Source organism: Daldinia childiae (assembly GCF_008694065.1).
Source record: "Daldinia childiae strain JS-1345 chromosome Unknown Scaffold6, whole genome shotgun sequence".
Classification (NCBI taxonomy): Eukaryota; Fungi; Ascomycota; class Sordariomycetes; order Xylariales; family Hypoxylaceae; genus Daldinia; species Daldinia childiae.
The window spans coordinates 1,613,920-1,632,700 of record NW_022984647.1 but is presented as its reverse complement, the minus strand read 5'-3'; the positions used below and the strand labels follow the sequence as shown (position 1 = coordinate 1,632,700).

At 46.9% G+C, this 18,781-nt stretch overlaps 6 protein-coding genes across 6 annotated transcripts; 2 read left to right on the top strand and 4 right to left on the bottom strand.

Annotated features, from left to right (window-relative positions):
• Positions 1-546: 546 nt before the first annotated feature.
• Positions 547-1,413, bottom strand: GL218_06350 (beta-flanking protein; the record flags this gene model as incomplete). Its single annotated transcript, XM_033583057.1, has 4 exons — positions 547-720; positions 783-836; positions 900-1,231; positions 1,392-1,413. The coding sequence occupies 4 exons, from the start codon at positions 1,411-1,413 to the stop codon at positions 547-549; spliced, it is 582 nt and encodes a 193-aa protein (XP_033434028.1).
• A 1,720-nt stretch (positions 1,414-3,133) lies between these two features.
• Positions 3,134-4,939, top strand: GL218_06349 (Phenol 2-monooxygenase; the record flags this gene model as incomplete). The annotated part of the gene is made up of 2 exons (XM_033583056.1): positions 3,134-4,622; positions 4,680-4,939. 2 exons carry the CDS (start codon positions 3,134-3,136, stop codon positions 4,937-4,939), a joined length of 1,749 nt encoding a protein of 582 aa, XP_033433787.1.
• A 1,976-nt stretch (positions 4,940-6,915) lies between these two features.
• Positions 6,916-8,553, bottom strand: GL218_06348 (Quinidine resistance protein 2; the record flags this gene model as incomplete). Its single annotated transcript, XM_033583055.1, has 1 exon — positions 6,916-8,553. The coding sequence occupies one exon, from the start codon at positions 8,551-8,553 to the stop codon at positions 6,916-6,918; it is 1,638 nt and encodes a 545-aa protein (XP_033433788.1).
• A 2,695-nt stretch (positions 8,554-11,248) lies between these two features.
• GL218_06347 (Citrate synthase) lies at positions 11,249-13,033 on the bottom strand (the record flags this gene model as incomplete). The annotated part of the gene is made up of 5 exons (XM_033583054.1): positions 11,249-11,307; positions 11,449-11,531; positions 11,704-12,441; positions 12,536-12,733; positions 12,810-13,033. 5 exons carry the CDS (start codon positions 13,031-13,033, stop codon positions 11,249-11,251), a joined length of 1,302 nt encoding a protein of 433 aa, XP_033433781.1.
• Positions 13,034-13,555: 522 nt separating this feature from the next.
• GL218_06346 (uncharacterized protein) lies at positions 13,556-14,587 on the top strand (the record flags this gene model as incomplete). Its single annotated transcript, XM_033583053.1, has 3 exons — positions 13,556-13,811; positions 13,888-14,335; positions 14,413-14,587. The coding sequence occupies 3 exons, from the start codon at positions 13,556-13,558 to the stop codon at positions 14,585-14,587; spliced, it is 879 nt and encodes a 292-aa protein (XP_033433782.1).
• Positions 14,588-17,834: 3,247 nt separating this feature from the next.
• Positions 17,835-18,610, bottom strand: GL218_06345 (uncharacterized protein; the record flags this gene model as incomplete). The annotated part of the gene is made up of 2 exons (XM_033583052.1): positions 17,835-18,387; positions 18,444-18,610. 2 exons carry the CDS (start codon positions 18,608-18,610, stop codon positions 17,835-17,837), a joined length of 720 nt encoding a protein of 239 aa, XP_033433779.1.
• Positions 18,611-18,781: the final 171 nt, after the last annotated feature.

Below are 18,781 nucleotides of genomic sequence, written 5' to 3'. Positions count from 1 at the left end.
CATGATGGTATATGTGATATGTTCTCATGTACTGAGCGCCATTTTTGACTGCGCCAACCTCGCCATTCTCTCTTCGAGCGTCCACTCATTGGGTCGCGGTGCAAATTCCGTTGCGTAGTAGCTACAACGGCGGCAATAGGGGCTCGCGGCAAATGCTTAACAATACAAAATGCAACAAGAGGTCATGTTTATATATGCTACATAGGATACGTTTAGTTGGTTGGTGGGCTTTGCAGGAGCCGTTATACGCATTCATTTGCTGGTCTAGACCCTGCGCCTGGAAGGGTCCATATTACGGGGTGTTATATGGTTACACGATCTCGATCGCATCTTCGCTCAGTAAGTCAATGATCGGCGCTCTTAGGAGGTCAACTCCATACAGAATTTTGTTCGGATTTTTTCAGAACCGCAGTTCAGCTAGATACTACCAGTATAGGCTACGATTTCTTTCATAATATCATGATATAAAATATCCCTCAAATATACGGGCTAGCAATGCAACCGTCCCGTCGCAGGAAGCTCACGGGACGGGACCTCGCGGGACCTTTATGCTAGGAACTTGGATGCTAGGCCGAGGATACCTGATCCCGAGGACTGCGCCTTGCCGCCGCCTTGGCTCTTCAGGTACATCTTTAGGGCCATCTCGCCAGCTTTCATCACGGCGGACTCCTTGCTACTATCACTGGAGACCTTGCCCTGAGAAGCCTTCTGGTCGAAGAGCTGCAGACGAGGGTTTAGCACGGTATCCACAGTATAAAAAGCAATATCTTAGGAATACGTACCTTGCTAGCTTCAGCCATGGCGAGACCTACAAAAGCACTCTGGCTGCTACTCTCCTGCGCATCCGTTAGTCTTATATCTAGTAACACAGCGTTTTGCAAGCGGGGTTTTGGTCGTACATGGGCGCTCTCGCTCTGACCACTAGTAAATAGCTTGAGAGCTTGCATGGCAGCGGCAGAACCTAAGCTCTTATCGTCTGCCTCGTTATCATTATCGTCATTGTCGTCACGCTCGAAAAAGCGCTTGTGCTGCTTTACAGCATCATCCTCATCTACATCTTCTTCGGCAAGGGACTGCTTCTTCTGGGTAAGGGCACCTAGTAAGCTGGAGAACAGGTCGCTGTCGCCGGAGCTCCCCGCATGACGGCTTGCGTGCTCAGCTGCCCCGCGGAAGTCATCGTCGTCAGAGCGAGGATAGCCACCACCAGCGGGATATGCGCCACCGTGCGTCACTAGAGGCTCGTCGTTAGAAAAGTATTCGGTACGTATGAAGTTGATTCGTAGTTAGAGCTCACTGTTGCCGCCGAAATCTGCAGTTACATTGGAGTGGTTAGCTGCTGATTTGACCCTGAGGATCATACGCATGCGGGGCAGGCATATCGCCAAGCTTACCTTGCTGTCTCTCCCCGCTCATGTTGGAGGTTAAAAGCGACAAACGTTAGGGAATGTTTAGGCAAGGGTAAATTGTTTATTAGATTCGGGATGATGAAGAATCTAGAAAAGTAAAAAGCATAAAAGAGAGAATTATGTATTTTCTACGTTAGAGGTGCATTAGCTAAATGGGACAAAACGTTTATCTAGTCTCAGACCGAGACACCTGCGTCACAGCTATAGCGACCTAAGCTCAGCACCATCCAATCCATTGGATGATGACGTGTGCGGGGCATTCGCACTACGTTTAGGATTGACCTGGGCATTGTCTGGGGGCTAGCAGCAAGTAATAGTATGTAAGTCACTTAATAGGTATATATATCTAAGCTGAGTATACGTGTAATCAGAGTTAAAGGTATGCAGTACTCTAGTAAACTAACACCTGATATAGAATTAACCTAGATGACTCTTATTAAATGCATTCAAATATTTAAATAGCTGCATATACTCAATTATTAAGAAACAAGGATATTTCCGTCTTGAAACTCCTAAGATATTTCCTTTTACTTTCAACCACCCACTCCAATATATCATGATCAACACAATCAATAAATTCGACTGATACGGCAAGATACTTCCAAAGGCACGCCAATGAATTGGAGATGATAATAAATTGCTGCCATTATTCAATCCCCTGATTCTCCTCTTTTTTCCTTAAGTATATTGACTTGCATTGACTTGCATTAACTTGGAGCTTTTCATTTGGAGCTTTCTCAGCTGCATGCAGTCAGCTTTCAGATCTCTCCCCAACCCAATCACGCATATATATCACACATGCAAATGGTCGAAGATGGCTTGACTATTGGCTTCAGTCCTCTTTTCCATTACCTGGTTTACCCTCATGAGCTAAAGGTGCATACTATCATTTCTCATATTCCCTATTTAGAGTATCCCGAGATATTCACCGCCTCGTATCAACTATCATCGTGCAGCACGTGGACCGTCGCGTTAATGAGGGCAATTCTAATAATGCCGAGTGGTATTAGTACATACATATCCAGAGTGACTTTATGGAATACCAGAGTACCTGCTTTAGCGACTTGGTACAGTATTTTTTGACATGTAGACCTTTGCTGGAGAGCTAATTATATCTAGGTACTCATTATTCATAAGTAATTATAAAGACTCATCGGAAGACCTTTTCCTGTTATTGCATTTATTAACGAACCATAGCATTACTTGCCCCTGTAATGATACTAGATTATATTACGAGCTGTAACCTACAACCAAAATCAGTTACCTAATGGAAGGCTAAACATAGGTTAGGTAGGTACTCTATTATTTGCTACCATTGTTCCTTAAGCAAGACAAGTTCAAGAATGAAACTTATGACTTCACGTGGGAATACTTACGATAAGGTCAATCTCTCCTATAATAGAGGTGCCGGTAGAACGACGTCAGTTCATTGCGAGGGTAACAGCCAAGTCCAAAAATAGTTCTCGGCTAACATTTCGAATTGCCATTTTGAGAACCATTTAACCCCTTTTATTACTTGACCAAATTCTAATATACCCGATGTATCATTCACCACATTTCCTTGTTATCATTCCCTGTAATTCTCCGAAACGTCGCGTATCCAAGAACTACGTGTTAGACCTCTTAGATTATTGAAATATCTACGACAAAGAGCTTGTAGCTATATCAATGATCCCCTACGCAAAAACTGGGTTGATTTCCCACACCTTGCTCTAATTTTTACAATCATGCAGGGAGACGTGGAATGTGTTGATGTGCTCATTATCGGAGCGGGCCCTGTAGGCCTCATCACGGCGCTCCAGCTTGCTAAGTTCGGCGGTGTCTCCGTTCGAATCGTCGAGAAACATGCCAAGTCTGATCAAGATGCGTACGGTCGTGCTATTACGCTCTTTCCTCGAACAACAGAGATGCTTGACCAGCTAGGCCTTGCTGATGAGCTGTTGTCAAGTTGTTTCGCTTGTCGTGATACGGTTACTTACAATGCTCAGGGTGAAGAGGTCGACGGTCGTGGGTGGAGTTTCATGAAACACATGAATGATACAGCGTTCGATTTCGCACTTGTCCTGAGACAAAAGTTCCAAGAAGAGATATTTCGAAACGCGTTGAAGCAGCACGGCGTATGTGTAACAGCACCGATAGAGTTGATCACCGCTTCAGTTGATAGGAGTATCCCCGTTGGAGGCCATAAGGTAACAGCAGTTCTTCTTAACCACCAAAATGGAGCCTACGAAATTGTGAAATGCAAATACTTGATTGGTTGTGATGGAGGACGCTCATCTGTTCGGCGTATCTTCAACATTGCCTTCGAAGGTTCTATTAGTGAAGATCAATGGGTGAGGATAGATGGTCAGGTCCAAACTGACTTGCCCAAACCTCGCTCATACTGCTCAATCGAGTCTCCAACACATGGAAACGTGCTTTGGGCTGCCTTGGATCACGGAGCTACAAGAATTGGCTATGCATTTACTGATGATCGGGCCAACGCATATCAAGAGTTCGACGAGGCCGCCGCTGTTAAGGAGGCTATTGCCGCAGTTAAGCCCTTTCGCCTTGAATTTGAGCGTGTCGATTGGTGGACAATCTACACAGTAGGACAGCGCATAGCCGAATCCTTCTTCGTCAAAGGCTGTGTCTTTCTTGCCGGAGATGCCTGCCACACCCACTCATCAGCCGCAGCGCAAGGAATGAACACCGGTATCCACGATGCTGTGAACCTTGCTTGGAAACTAAGTCTTGTCCTCCGCGGATGCGCAAAGCCTGAGATCCTTGAGACATATCATACGGAACGGCTGGTAAATATATCAAAACTTATCGAGTACGACAGAGATATCAGCCAGCTCATGTCAAATCATCTACCTGAGAAATGGCAAGGTGATCCAGATGCCGACATCAACGTGGTTCTTGCGCAGGTCTTAGAAGAGATTGGAACTTTTACTAATGGACTTGGCATCTCCTATGATATTCAAAAAGATAACCCCTTAAATGTAGAGGGTTCGTTTATCAGCGCGCACCAACTAGTTAAGCCAGGAATGAGAGGCCCGGATATCACACTCCTGCGCCCGGGAACACTCGAGTCAACAAGGTTAATCCGTGAGCTACCTAATACCACAAAGTTCAACGTCGTAATTTTTACGAGCAATCAAGTACCCGCTATTCCGAAGGTGGTGTACGACGATATAACACGCTCGCTAGCCCTAGAACGACCCGTTCTTATGAGTGCGTATCTCAATATCAGAGATCATATATTTTAAAGCTAGACTGACGAGGGAATAGGTTACTTGAAATTCATCACAATTCTCCCCAAGCCTACGCCTTCGCCATATGAAATACTCGGACACGAGCCTATCGGGCGTGTTTATTTCGTCAAGGAAGACGGAGCTGCGTACCACCGATATGGAATTGACATCTCGCGGGGCGCAATCGTAGTGCTAAGGCCAGACGGCTGGATTGGTACAATGATTGAGTTGGGAAACAGGGCTGCTTGGGAGCTTGAAAGTTATTTCGACAAAATTCTCTTCTATCGTTCGGCTTAGGTCTGGGGGTAGAGGCTGTATTGTCGGAGGCTTCGCTTTCGACAATGTTTCGATGTGTCGTCCGGTATCATTGAATATACCATTAGACTTATCAAGAAGGAAAATAAATTTAGATACGAAGAATAACAACTCAAGTTAATTATATACTTGAAGTCATTTTCTTTCATGTATACGATCAGGTCCTAGGGTTTCGAAACTTGATGTTGTATCAGAATGCTGACAAAGGTGAGAGGCTGGGGGCGTAACGGGAAATCATACGATACAATGTATTTGCCAACACCTACCTCTTATATACGTCGGGGCTCGTGGTAGTTTAGGAAATTCCACGTCACTTTTCAGTTTGATAGAGTGATGATACAATTTCAATTTTCAATCATTTATAAGACATACTTAATTCAAGTTTCCTGGACTATATAACTACGTCCTACCTATCATACCCAGCCTTATGATTAAGTCTTAGGTCGACTTAAGAACTTAGAAAAGTAAAGCACAATCTAACTAAGATACTTAAAAATACTATCAATATTTACTTCTAGTGACTAAGCAGACTCATGCCAAGCGGGTGTCGAGTTAATAGCTAAAGCTTCATAGCCGTAGTAAGACAGTGGGGTGCAGCAGAGTGATATATTATAAGTGACAACCTCACTGCCGGCACCACCGTTAGCCTTCTAGAATCAGGCCAGAAACTGAGGGGAAATTCTTGTCATGAACACCTACTTCGGATCGTACCCCTAGGGGTTATCGTAGGGTTAGCTACCGTTTCCCCTAGCCGAACCGTTAACTGTTCGACATACCTGCATATGTGCCTAGTCGTGCCCGTTTAAGAAGTAGGGGTTTGACCATAGTTATTTATGGATTCTAGACTTTGACTATTTTGACAAAATATGAGACGGTCTAATCCATATCGACTCTAGGTATGTAAAACTGTATCAAGTTTCAAACTGACCCAGGGTCTTGCGTAAGCGGCAGGGTATATCTCAAAGAAGCGCGTGGGTATTCTGTGACTACCTCAGATCTACCTGAAACCAAACAACTTTAGTAGATTAAAAAGGTTAACCTATACAAAGCTAGTAATGATTTTATTCACGTTAAGGAGGTGAAGGTAGAAATACTAGGGACCGGGGATGGATATATACAGACTTCAGTATCACTGGATTCTAGTCGGGGGGAGATTGGGTATGAGGGGAACAAAAAGAGAACTGATGTGAGCTTTGTACTTGTCGCGATGTTTAAAGAGGTTAGAGACTTATTCTCGACCGTCGATGACGAAGTATGTTGGTTAGTCGTGCTCTACATACACTAGTAGAACGGTCGAGAGAGTTTCTAACTTCCAACAACCCCCTGTCAGAATTACGGACGGTTCTTGAATTTAGGTTAAAGCATACATATATTGGACGACAGTATTAAACTAAACACTACCGACCCCTGCTCCGACTAGATTCACGATGCCGAGTACCGAAGACCCCTAAGACCCCTATGAGGTAAACATGACCAACCTTCTTAGGTGGACCACCACGTGGCTTGGGGGAGTTCCTTCACCCATGTTCCCGGACATCCACGCTTGCAGAATCTACACACGCGGTATGTATGTAAGGTTAGTGTATTGTACATACATAGACATGAAGCTAAACACACCGAGATCCTGTATGTCTCGACGCAAAGTAACCTACGCAAGCACTCTCACCGAGAATAATTAACGCATCACGGTAACTCTTACATAATGAAGCTGAACCAGCCTGGTCGCGAGTAGACGGGCCGGTGTTACATAAATACATACATACTTAAAGGACTAGGGTGGCGTGATAGTGGTACGATGGCATAAAAGGAATAGGTAGGTAGATATGGAGAGAAGATGCATATGTAGTGGATTCATACTTGATTAGTAAATATCCTATATATAGTTCTATAATAATGCCATCTATATATATATATATATATATGTATCTTAATACATACTAGTTATAAGGTATCCTATTTTATCCTGTATCCTCGCCCTCCTTTTCTCGTAACTCCTTTCGCCATCGCATGCCCCTTTTCACGACAAAGTACAGACAAGGCGACAACAACAAGTAAAGAAACGCGATGATGGTGTAAGCCTTACCCGGCCCGACAGCCCTAATAAGCGGGTCGATAGCCGCCGCCATGGCAGCACCTAAGAGGAACTTGATGATGTTATTTGCTGCACTCGCAGCACCCGTCTTCCCCGGCCGGATATCTGCGATGAGCGCACTGAAGACACTCGTGACACTGACAAGACCTAGCCCGAGGAGGAAGACCAGCACGCATACGACAGCTATCGAAACTTCATTTTCCAGGGTCCATCCCCAAGCCGCGATGATGATCATGCTTAGGATGAGCGGCGGGATGGCGACCTCGATCCGTGCCCGTTCGATAGGGAAATCTAATAAATCCATCTGACGGGTCCGATCTACTTCTATTCCCAACTTTCGCGCGTGTCGCCGATAATTCCAGTTCATTCCCTTCCCGACGAATGCGACGGAAAATATAGATCCGACGGCCATGGGTAGGTATATCAGACCGACTTTGAAGCCATCGAAGCCGTATATCTCAGAGATTAGGGTTGGAACGGCGGTTGCTACAGCATAGACACCCGCGAATATGAAACCACCATATAAGAAGAGTAGACTAAGCTCCTTCTCGCAGAGGAGAACAAGAGATGTTAGGAACCTGGACCAGGCAAAGTTCTTCTTAGGAAGGGGTTCGGTCGTCTCAGTAATGGTTGCAGTATTACTCTCGGTATCGGAAGCAACCTTTTTCCTCTTCAAGTTCCGGATCAGCTGCATTACCGTCTGGTTACGTTTCCGCGGCAGGATAGAGCCATCGCCTACGACCGTACGGCACGTCTCCGGGAAGAAGAAGATCAGGATTAGGAGGTTGACTAGGCCACATATAGCCAAGAACCAGAAGATACTCCGCCACCCTAGATACTGCGCGATAGCACCGCCGATGACGGGCCCTAGACTCGGCCCCAGCGTGACTGGCACCGCGATGAAAGCCGTGTACTGGCCACGCTCCGCGCTGGTTGCGATATCCGCTACGACGCCCTGGCATAGAGCCTGCGTGGCGGATATAGTAGCAGACTGGAAACAACGGAGGCCCAGGAGACTCCCGTAACTATCGGACTTAACAAGGCCTACATTGGCAACGATGTAGAGCACAAAACACGCCAGGTAAGCCGGCCGACGGCCCGCGGAATCGGCAAACCCGCCGATAAAGATAGGCGTAACGCCCTGCAGAATCATGTAGCTGGTGACTGTGAGATTGATCCGTGTGGTAGAGACATGCAAGTCGGCGGCTGCGATATTCAGCGCAGGCAAATAAATCTGAGCCGTCCAGGAAGCGAATAGGGCGCTGAAGGCGGCGCTCAGGACGATCAACCGCTTCTGCCACGGCTTGTATACCGTGAACCGGGGCGGGATCTCCTCGACCGGCGGAGTGTCCGCTGACTCCTTGGGCACAGCATCGTCGTCGGTAACGGTAATGATAGTGTCGCCGCTTATCTCGCTGGGCCTCTTGGGGTTCTCTGGTAGGTCACGAGGCACCACCGCCGAAACATCTTTCTCGACAACTACTGTTGTTGTTTTCTCTTCCATGATTGGCTGTTTCTCCGGTGTATAGAGGTCCGGGACAAAAGCTCACGTGAAACTCACGTTGGAAGCTGCGTGGTGGTCAAAGCTGGAGAAGGGCTCGCCAGCAGAGCGCAGCCAAAAGCGTTCCGGGGCGCAGTTCAACTTCTTTTAAGAGTATAGAATACTCTTCCGGTACGTCACGTCGTGCCATGGAATAGCGAGATTAGCTTGTATGGGCGAACAACGGTGCTCGGTAGTTCGCGGTAGAGCCATAGTCTCGCCCCCCCCCTCCTCCCCCCAGAGTGCTCTCTTGTCGGCCCTTCAGGCGGATGACAGTCAAGCCTAGATTGTGGCTCGTGTAGAGGGCTTTTCGTCTGTCCATCTCGCCTCTAGAAGTCTTGGCGCCTCTTATGAACCTTGAAGGACTTGAGGACCAACAGCTCATAGTCCCACGGCTAGAACATATGCTGACAAGAATGGACTCGTCTAGGCCCTAGCTCCCGCCAATAGCAGGGGTATAAAGTGCCAACCAGGGGTCCTGTCAACGGGAGATTCGGGATCTGTGTAGTGGTAGCGATGCTGGATTCGTGAGGCGTGTCGACCCACCAGCTCTATGTACGTGTCATGCTACAAATACGTACCAGCCAGCCCAGCCCTACATACCTACAGTAGTGTATGCTCCTCAGAAGATACACGACTTGCCGACTGACCTTATCTCTAGTACATGCTATTAGTACCTATAACGTTTACTTATAAGCACCCATGAACCTCTTTGCAAAATATTGCCCCAAACTCAACCTATGCTGTGCTCTACTACATACTGAGGGGCTTACTCTTGTGGGCTGAGACAACCATCGGAGTTCTAGCTCTCGCCGATCACGCCTTCACCCTAGTCTAACACACACAGAGAGAGAGAGAGAGAGTTATCGACTAAGCATGTAGGTAAGCAATCCTCGACGATCACGCACAGGCGGGAAGGAAGGTAGGATTCGATTCTAGTACATAGACCCTTTTCCATCTGAGACACAACCGAGATGTGACGAGAGAAGCATTGGCACCCCAGAACAAGAATGGAATTCAGATCGCGGACGACCGAGACCGTGGGTAGCGGAGCCCTGGGATTGAAGGAATACGGGAATGGGGGAGAAAATAGGGTACGGTATGTATGGTACACTTTGGGATAATAGTCAGAGAGGATGCAGAAAGATTATGCATAGATATATGTATAGTCAGATTGCGTAGAATATCTGATGCTGGGCGCTCATAATCTGGTAGTAGTTGGGTTGGGGCGCGTGTGTGTGGGAATAGGTACATATGCGGCTTCGTTCAAAGTAGGTACCTAATGCATAGTATAGTATAGTGTATAGGTAGTTGTATGTACATACTTACAGCACAACGTGTATAATTTCGGCCGGGATTAACGGCACCGGGAAATACGATGTTGATTCAAGGTTAATCGTATCGAATCGGAATCTCGCCCGCACGCGGATCTATCCTAGTAACGGCCCTACATAGTCCAAGGGGCTTAATCTAGTTAGAGAGAGAGATATGTTACTTTGTTACTTGATAATTACACTCCCCTCCGAGATATAAAGAATACTACCTATATGTATAATATGCGGACCGAAATAATAAGGCACACCTAGGTGTAGACCACTATGTTACATAGGTTAGGTACCTACTCCGGCTGAACGGGACGATGTCACATTCATACCGATCCTGCAATCCCGCAACTGCAGCACGATAAGGGGGGCGTAAATTAAGATACTATGTAAAATAAATCCCATCGTTGCATCGGCAATATTAACTCGCTTCCAATGACAGCCTACGCCGTAGATTACCGATGTCCTTTGGTTGGGCGCCTTGTGAGACAGACCTCAATAGGTATCCTACCTACCTAACCTATGTAACTGCGACCCCCTGCCCCTGGACGTAGAAACTCAGGTACTAAATTAATTGTCGAACCAAAAAAAAATAAATTTTGGGCTCGTCGGCGATATATTAGTAGACATGCGCGCCAATCGAGACCCTTGTGGCGAAGCGAGGAGCTGATGAGGGAACGATGGATGATTAGGGCTACGTAGGTATGTATATACATATATGGCGGGTGATAGCTGGCTACCTAGGTAGTAAGGCCGGATCATCGGATCGGGGGGTCATGGAGGACGGGAATGTGGGGAGAGGAGAGGAGAGGAGGATGGGATTTTTTTTAACCCTCAGGTCTGTCATGATCAGCGCAGCCTCGCGCCGATCTTGCGGCGTTCAGCTTGGGGGGGTTTGATTTGTGGCGTCTGGACTATATAGATCATAGCATGTAGTTAGTATATATAGATCATAGTATGTAGCCTAATTGAGATGATGATGGTATTTATTAATTGGCAATAATCTTTGACATTTGGAAACAAGTCGTCAAATGCAAATCAGCCTAGAGAAATCTAAATGTATGCATGTACAATGCGCGTATCAAAAAGCATAGGTAGGATGTAGTTAATAGCAACGCTATAATGAAGGTTCATATAGACCCAAGAACCCAATATTATTACTATTTAGTTTACTATGCAATAGCTTTGCTTTTTTTTTAAAAAAAAAAAAAAGCTATGTGCTGTAGACATGGATCATCTTGTAACGGATCAAGATCGCCTCACGATGAGATAGATTATGTATGTATGTACAAAAAAATTATAAATTTTTCTTTTTTTTGGGTACTGCCGCCCCTCCGCTAGTTCGCCAGTGGTGCTACGTATTTCTGCTGTGGTCGCCACAACTTCACCGGTTGTGCTGCATGGTAGGTAACTTCCAGTCAGTACAGAATCTCAATCTCAAATGTGGGGTACGTCTAGGCGTGGGGGAGGGGAGGGGGGCAAGGGGGGAAAGGGGAAAGGGGGAAGGGAGTGAGTGGAGTGGGTAAACTAAACTTACTCAGGCTTTCGCGCCAGTGAGCCAGCGCGCCGGGAGTCCTCGAGAGGATGGTGATAGCGATGATCATGTCAGTGTCAAAACCCCTAACCAGGTAGGTAGTATAAGTCAGCATGGGGATACGTTATTGTTATTGTTATTGTTATTGTCTGGGTAGATATATATATAGGTATATATATATATATATATATATGATGGAAGACAAGACCCGGTTGTTACACGCCGAGAGATGTCATGTTACGGTAGAGTCGCACTTACATGGCAGTATAGAGGAAGCAGCCCATCAGGTCGGCATTTGCCTTGAGGCCTCTCTCGATAAAGTAGGCGTCTTGGTTGGCGTACTTGTCGATGGCCATGGCCACGCGTAAAAGGGGGTTAGCATCGACGGCATCTTGATGCTCCTCTAGAAGCTCTTCGATAAGCGCGACGCGGGGGTCCCGCGTCTTATACACACGGTGTCCGTAGCCGAACAGCCGCCCGCCCTTGGCCTTGATGCGCTCGATAAATGGTGGAACGCGCTCCGCCGTGCCGATCTGCCTGAACGCCTCGTACGCCAGATCGATCGCGCCGCCGTGTAACGGTCCGTATCCGCAGATAATCCCGGCCGTCACCGCCGATACCGGGTCGATGAGCGTCGATCCGGCGTGTAGCACGGCAGCGGTTGAGTTGGTCATCTCGTGGTCCGCGTATAAGATCCATAGCTTGGCCAAGCACCTCTCTACTTGAGGATCTGTGATACCCATCATCAGGAGCAGGTTCTGGAGTAACGACTTGTTTGGTTCGGGGGCGTTCCATTGCTTTTCGTTCTTGTGGCAATAGACGAGCGAGATTGTGGCTGCAAGATACGCAATCGTTCGTGCGAGGGCCTCGTCGGCCACGTCGAGGTGTCCGTGAAACATAGCGCTCTGCTGGTGACGCGTCTTGCAGATAACGCTGTCGCTAGCAGCAAAAGCGCTCATTCCAGCGATGATCATGGGGAACGTCTCCGCATCGCGGCTATAATAATAATAATTGGAGTTAGTGATGATACTTATGCCATGCTACGTTTCTTGCCTTATCAGTAAAATAAGGGGCGGGGGGGTAACCGTACGGGAATGATGAGATAACATCCTTAACGCTTTGAGACGGGTTCATAGCATTGCTCATGACCTCTCGGACATGATCTTTTTGTTGCTGAGTGGGAATGCTGCCCCAGATAATGAGGTGCATGATGTCTTCATAAACGTATTCGTGGAATAGACTCTCGATGGGAAAATCCCGGTATCGAATAGTGCCGCGCACGCCATCACTGTTCATCAGAATTTGTAAGTGAGTGGAAAAGATGATGAGTAATAGAAAATATAACTGGTATTATAGAGACATACATGTGAGTGATGCTTGACTCCATGCAAGCTGTATATTGAAAGCCATTGTCGATGATATGGAGTGGACGAGCCTTCAAAGAGGTAGCTAGGTCTTCTTTACTATCCGGAGCACCAATTCGGGCAACATCAACAGCACGAATATAATCTCCTTGTATTGGGATTGTATAAGACTTTCCCGTGCGGGAGTCTGTGACATCAAGGTGGTGCTCTGTTATTCCCGGCATTTTTGGGTCGATGTGTTGAATAGTAGTAGTTCAAGATAAGGGGAAGGAATGAGCAGTAAGAGCGAATATTTCACATATACGATAGAGCTTAAAAGAGTAGAAACTATTCGAAAGGATTATTTCGCAAACTATTTGAGATGATGGCTTTTCCGTGGTGTCTGCTTCTTTTTTCTCGTGGGGAAACATAGGTGTTCAATATTTCGTAGGGCTAGACTTTGGGGATCCCTGAATCCCGCAATCCGTTAATCCCCTGTTCCCCTGAATCCCCAGATCCTGAAATCCATGAATCCTGATGCTTATCGTCAGTGACCTGATATTAGCGCCATGGATTTTGTGCGATAGAGATGTTGAGTATTCTAGATGTTTAGATAGGAATTTCAAAATAGCTATATAATTCATTATGAATCTAACCTCGCTGTTAGCTCTCATTTCCTGACATCGCGCTTGTTCTCAATATCCTCTTTGATCATCATCATCATCAAGACCTCTTTCTAGCTCTAGACTTCTCACTGCATATTTAAAATGGCTGCTGCTGCTGTTGCAACTACCACCGGCTCTATGGGCATGTGGAATGGCACTAAAGATGGCAGACATGAAGGATACATTGACTGGGCTACCGGCTCAACCAATGTGCAAGACCCTCTACAGGTCAAGATCGAGGTCGAGGACATCCGAACACTGAACCCTCAGCCAAATTATGAGAACAACGGATACGGGATTGTGAAGCACAAGTCCTCCTTGACTCCCGAACAGTTCTTGGCTGGTAACGACCCTGAAGGTACGTTTTTACTTACTCACGAAACTGGCTATTAAACATCTAGACTGTTCTTGTTAACGAAATCTTACCGTTTTAGGCAAGAAATACATCGAGGATGTCTACTACAAGGAGGTCACGGAGCTGGTCAAGCAGATCACCGGCTCAGACATTGTGGTCCCCTACATATTCCGCATCCGCCAGAACAGCCACAAGGCCGGCGAGTTTGCGCCCACCCAGCTTTCGCACGCCGCTCTGCCCGTCGCTCACGTGGACCGAGACCCGATAACGGGAGAAGACGGCGTACGAGAGATCATGGGCGAGCAGGCGGACGAGCTGATCAAGCAGGGCAAGCGATTCGCCCAAGTCAACGTCTGGCGCACGATCGACCACCCCATCCAGAAGTGGCCTCTCTGCTTCATCAACCACAGCGGCGTCGACGGCTGGAGCTACGACACGCACCTGGCGCGCGTGTACCCCACCAATGACCCCAGGATCGTCATCCGTGGCACAAAGAAGCACGACAGCGTCGTGAAGTACGACCCCAAGTAAGTACAAACAAAATCCCACATTCTAAACTTGCACGTGGCGGTGGAACGGGGGGCTAACGACGAACAATGAATAGTTACAAGTACCACTACGTAAGCAGGCTCGACCTAGACGAGGCTCTCGTCTTCTCTTCGTTCGACTCGGACGTGAACAAGGTCAGCCCGCACGGCGCCTTCTGGGACGATGCTAGCCCGCCGGATGCGCCGACGCGTCGATCCATGGAGGTTCGCTGCTGGGTCTTCTTCGACTAAGTTGATTGCCGCTTGATCGACAAAAAGGGGACTCACATACTCGGGGGTGATCAAAGACGCGGGATGGTTATTGATTCTTGCAGGAAAGGAACCGTCCATCATTTCTACATCAGGCGTGTCTATGTATGTCTCTCGGCGATTTCAAAAATGAAAAAAGCAAGTAGTAGTAAAATAGTTAATAAAAATTCCAATGCGCTGTTAATATATATCAAAGATAAAGTGTCAGCTAGAAATATGTAGGAGTAGTAGCAGCGAGGAAGTAGAAGAATTATTATTATTAGTGCTTGAAAGGGAAGGGGGATAGATAGGGATGCTGGCGCTTCTTTAGGCAGAAGTCTTGATGGGGGGGGGGGGGCTCAGGGATAAAATTAGCGAGCGAGTTGAAGGAAATCTTAGGGTCAAAAAAACCTGATTTTCTGATGGAGTTGGTGGCGATCATATGGGGAGGGGAGTACCAGCGGAAGACATATATTACACGGCACGGCGAGACGGGGCCGTAATGTCGATCCTGTCCCGGTATCGTGTTCGCCTTGTGTCCAAGTGATCGACGCTCTCGACGTGGACCCAACTACGGACGAGGGAGCGGGTGATGCGGAGCAACACGGCCTGGTATAAGCTACCCACCACTAGAATATTGCTATTCCGCCGGCACTTGATGATGCGAAGGATCAATAGGTAGCGAGTAATTTGACCGAGAGCACCCGTAATTTCGCCTTTTTTTCCCTCTTTTATTTCCAAATCTGCACTTTCAGCTCTTAGCTTTCCATTTCAACCTTCTTCATCCGTAGATACCCAGGTTTAGGAGGTACCTCCCAGCGCCGTGCCGTATACTTTTTTTTTTTTTTTTTTTTTTTTTTTTCGTTGTGCGATCCACTGGGGCTAAGTACACACCACCCACCTTACTACCACGCAGACAGATGCACACGCTGCTACCGCTCCCCCAGGTGCAGATGTCTAAAGTCTTGGCAAAGTAACTGGGTCATAGTGTGACGGTGTCCCGTATTTGTTCGGTCGTGAGGGTCCCCTAGCCAAGTCCGCAAGCCGCAACCCGTGGGATCGCTTGAAGGGGGAGGGGGGAGGGAGGAGGGAGTGATGGGGGCCAGCAAAAAAACGCAAGTCATGCTGACCTGTAACTCTGATCTGACCTGACCGATGAGTTAGTTTCTCGTACGTTTTCCTCCTCCCTTCTCCTCGCCCGGAAAGCCCGGCCGATACGGCGATTGAAGACTGGGTAACTAGGATGGTAAGCTTTTTTTTTTTTCGCTTCGTACCTTGGTTACCTGAACGCCGAAATTAACCTCGATCTCAAAAATGAAATGGTGAGTGATGATGATGGTATACCACCTTACATAAGTAGTAGGTTCGGGCCGCCCCGGCTCTCCAGAATAGGTGACGGGGATGACGGGGATGACGGGGGCACCTATGAGATGGGACTGGGTCGACGGCGACCCAACCTGTACTTTTGCGTGAAACTCTCCGAGAGTGTGGTTTACCATCCTTCGGTAGCTTCGCAGGTGTTTCGGCAGTTGTGTTTCATCATACACATCTGTGTGGGAGGCCTTGAGGTGTTATTGCAGGGAGCAAGGCGCGTGATTCCGATTGCTTCTCTCGTACTGCGGACTAATTATTCATTTCTATGCAGGTGGTAAGTAGTAAGCACAGCACCAACGAGATTAATTTTCTTTGGGTTTGTTTCTTTTGTCTTGTCCTTTATTTTCTCATCCTCAAGAGGGCTAATCGCATTGGAGGACTATCAGCTGAATACGGAAATAATTGCCGATTTCTCTTGGCATCAAGGTATCGATTGGTTCTAGATGGGAGTAAGGGAGTTTTCTTTCGCAGATAACATACGAATATTGGGGTCGCAAAGTCTCGCAATGAATGTCTCAGCTTAAAAAAACTTAAGACTCTTTTTAAATTATTAATCATCTGTTAATGCAGAAACTAGTCAACTGAAGCTATTCCAAGTCGATATAGGCTCGTGACTTACATAAGTCATTTATAGGTTAGTTCAATGTTATTAAAGACTGGAGGTTTTATTTATTTATAACCAACGTTAGTTATTATAAAACTCTCTCTAACTTTACGTACGTATGTACTAACGTACCTAATCTTCTCCGTCATAGTTTGTAAACTTAAAGGCTGAGCTAGTAGGCATCCGGAATCTGGGGTTCATAATGGGTAGCAAGCTATACCACCTCTAAATAGATTACTTAGTATATGCACGCGTCATTACTCGTATACGATCTCTGTTAGGATACGCGTCAATGACGTTTTTTAAATTAACTTTGTGACATATCTTCTTTTCTACACACCTTAAAGTTGCATCTGGAAAACCCTCTGATTACCTTTTACCTTCAAATCGAAGCCATCAAACTCACCCTCGATTTCCTAATGGGGTAAGTGGGTCCCTATAGCTTGGGTGAGCTCCGGGGTACTCCGGGAGGTGGGGATTGGGGATTGGGGGATTGGGAATGCTCTACATAATACCTCGAATTCCCAACAGTACATAGGTACCTAAGGAGTATAGTGCCATAGCTAGAACCGCGGGTACTTCTTTTACCTATCGGGCGTGAGGAATTTCTGATTATGTAGTCGAAACGCGTGCTTGTGCCCTACTTGTAAGCGCGCTTTTATACTCACGGTATAGGGGTACATTAAGAATCAACACTAAGTTTTAATTGGTCTAAATAAGATATAGGCAATAGGGGTAGTGGCAACATTACTTTGTATAATTCGGACATCGTACATAAAACTTGTTTTATTACCCCTTTTTCATATTTAAATAAACAGGTACCTATCTATTCATAAGTTGAATTCTTTCAAGGGTTTCAACGTAGCATTATACCCCCCACCTAAGAAAACAACTTAAAGGCTCTGGTGGAGGAATTGGGCACCGATCTTTACCACATTTCATAATTGTGTGGTTACAGTGATCGATGGAATTATTCTTATTATCTTGATGTGATCGTGATCTGCGCCTGCTACTGTAACCGACAACGTAGCGCCGCTCTCTCCCTCTCTCTCTCTCTCTCTGTCATATTCTCATGTTCTCATACGCATATGTATCTGTCCTGAATTCGATGATGGATCTTCAATGACAGGGGGTATAACCAGTTTGTCTCCTAAACTTTCGCCTGAACCTATTCGTACCTAGGCGTTCCCATCTAAACTACCAAATACAACCAACCAACCAATACAGTACCTGCGAGTTGTCTGTCTCGCCCTACGCGCCCTGCGGTAGGCATCAGTTCGGGGGTGGGAATCCGGCCGCTTCTGAGTCGCCCATGGCGCCTGCGCCCCAGTCCACCGTCTGCCAATGAATATCTTGGGTGGCTGCCGCTGCTGCAGCTGCTAAGCGGGGATTACCCAAGACTGCAAGCCGGCTGGGACGCGGTCGACCATTGGAATATCGACGGATCCTGTTGCAGCTCTGCTTGGCTAGATGCGTATCTCTGGCAGAGTTACGGGTGAAAATCGCCCCGCATAGGGGACATACACCCTTGGTGCTGGCTCCTGATCTTTCCTTTACGTGCCTGACGAAGTTACTCTTGGATGAGAACTCACGCCCGTTGCATCCGTGATCCCAACACCGATGTTTTCCATTCCGATCCATTGACTGGTCATCCGCACTCTGGTTGCTTAAGAAATCTGACATCCCGCTGCTCAACTTATCCAGAGCATTTGGATAAGGATCCATCGATGCCATGTTTCCTGATATATGTTGTATAGATGTTAATGGTGCTTCGTCTCCATTGATACGATTCCGTGAAGAGTCAGTATCGTCGATCCAGTAGAGACTATTAGATACAAATTAGATAGATATTCTTAAACGTAGTCTACGGCGTCAGCTTACCTCTTGTGGGACAACTCGTCGAAGATAGCTGAACCGTCCATGATGGGATCCACGAAACCAGCAAAGTCTGACGACGTCGTGGTCGTTGAGCTATAGTAGTCTACATGCTCGGCGTGGCTGTGAGACGTCCTACTCTTCAAGCTATGTGTATGCTTCTGTCTCGCCATTGTGATGTTGGTAGAGAGAGGTAGTTATAACTACCAGTGGACATGAGGTAGCTTGTAAAGAATGTTGAAAAAAGGGTTCTGCTACGCTACTGTGGCTAGTTTCTAATAATTGGATCTTGGTAGCGAGAGAGGCTTACTTGAGATCCTTCAGTTAGTTCGTGGGCGTCTTAC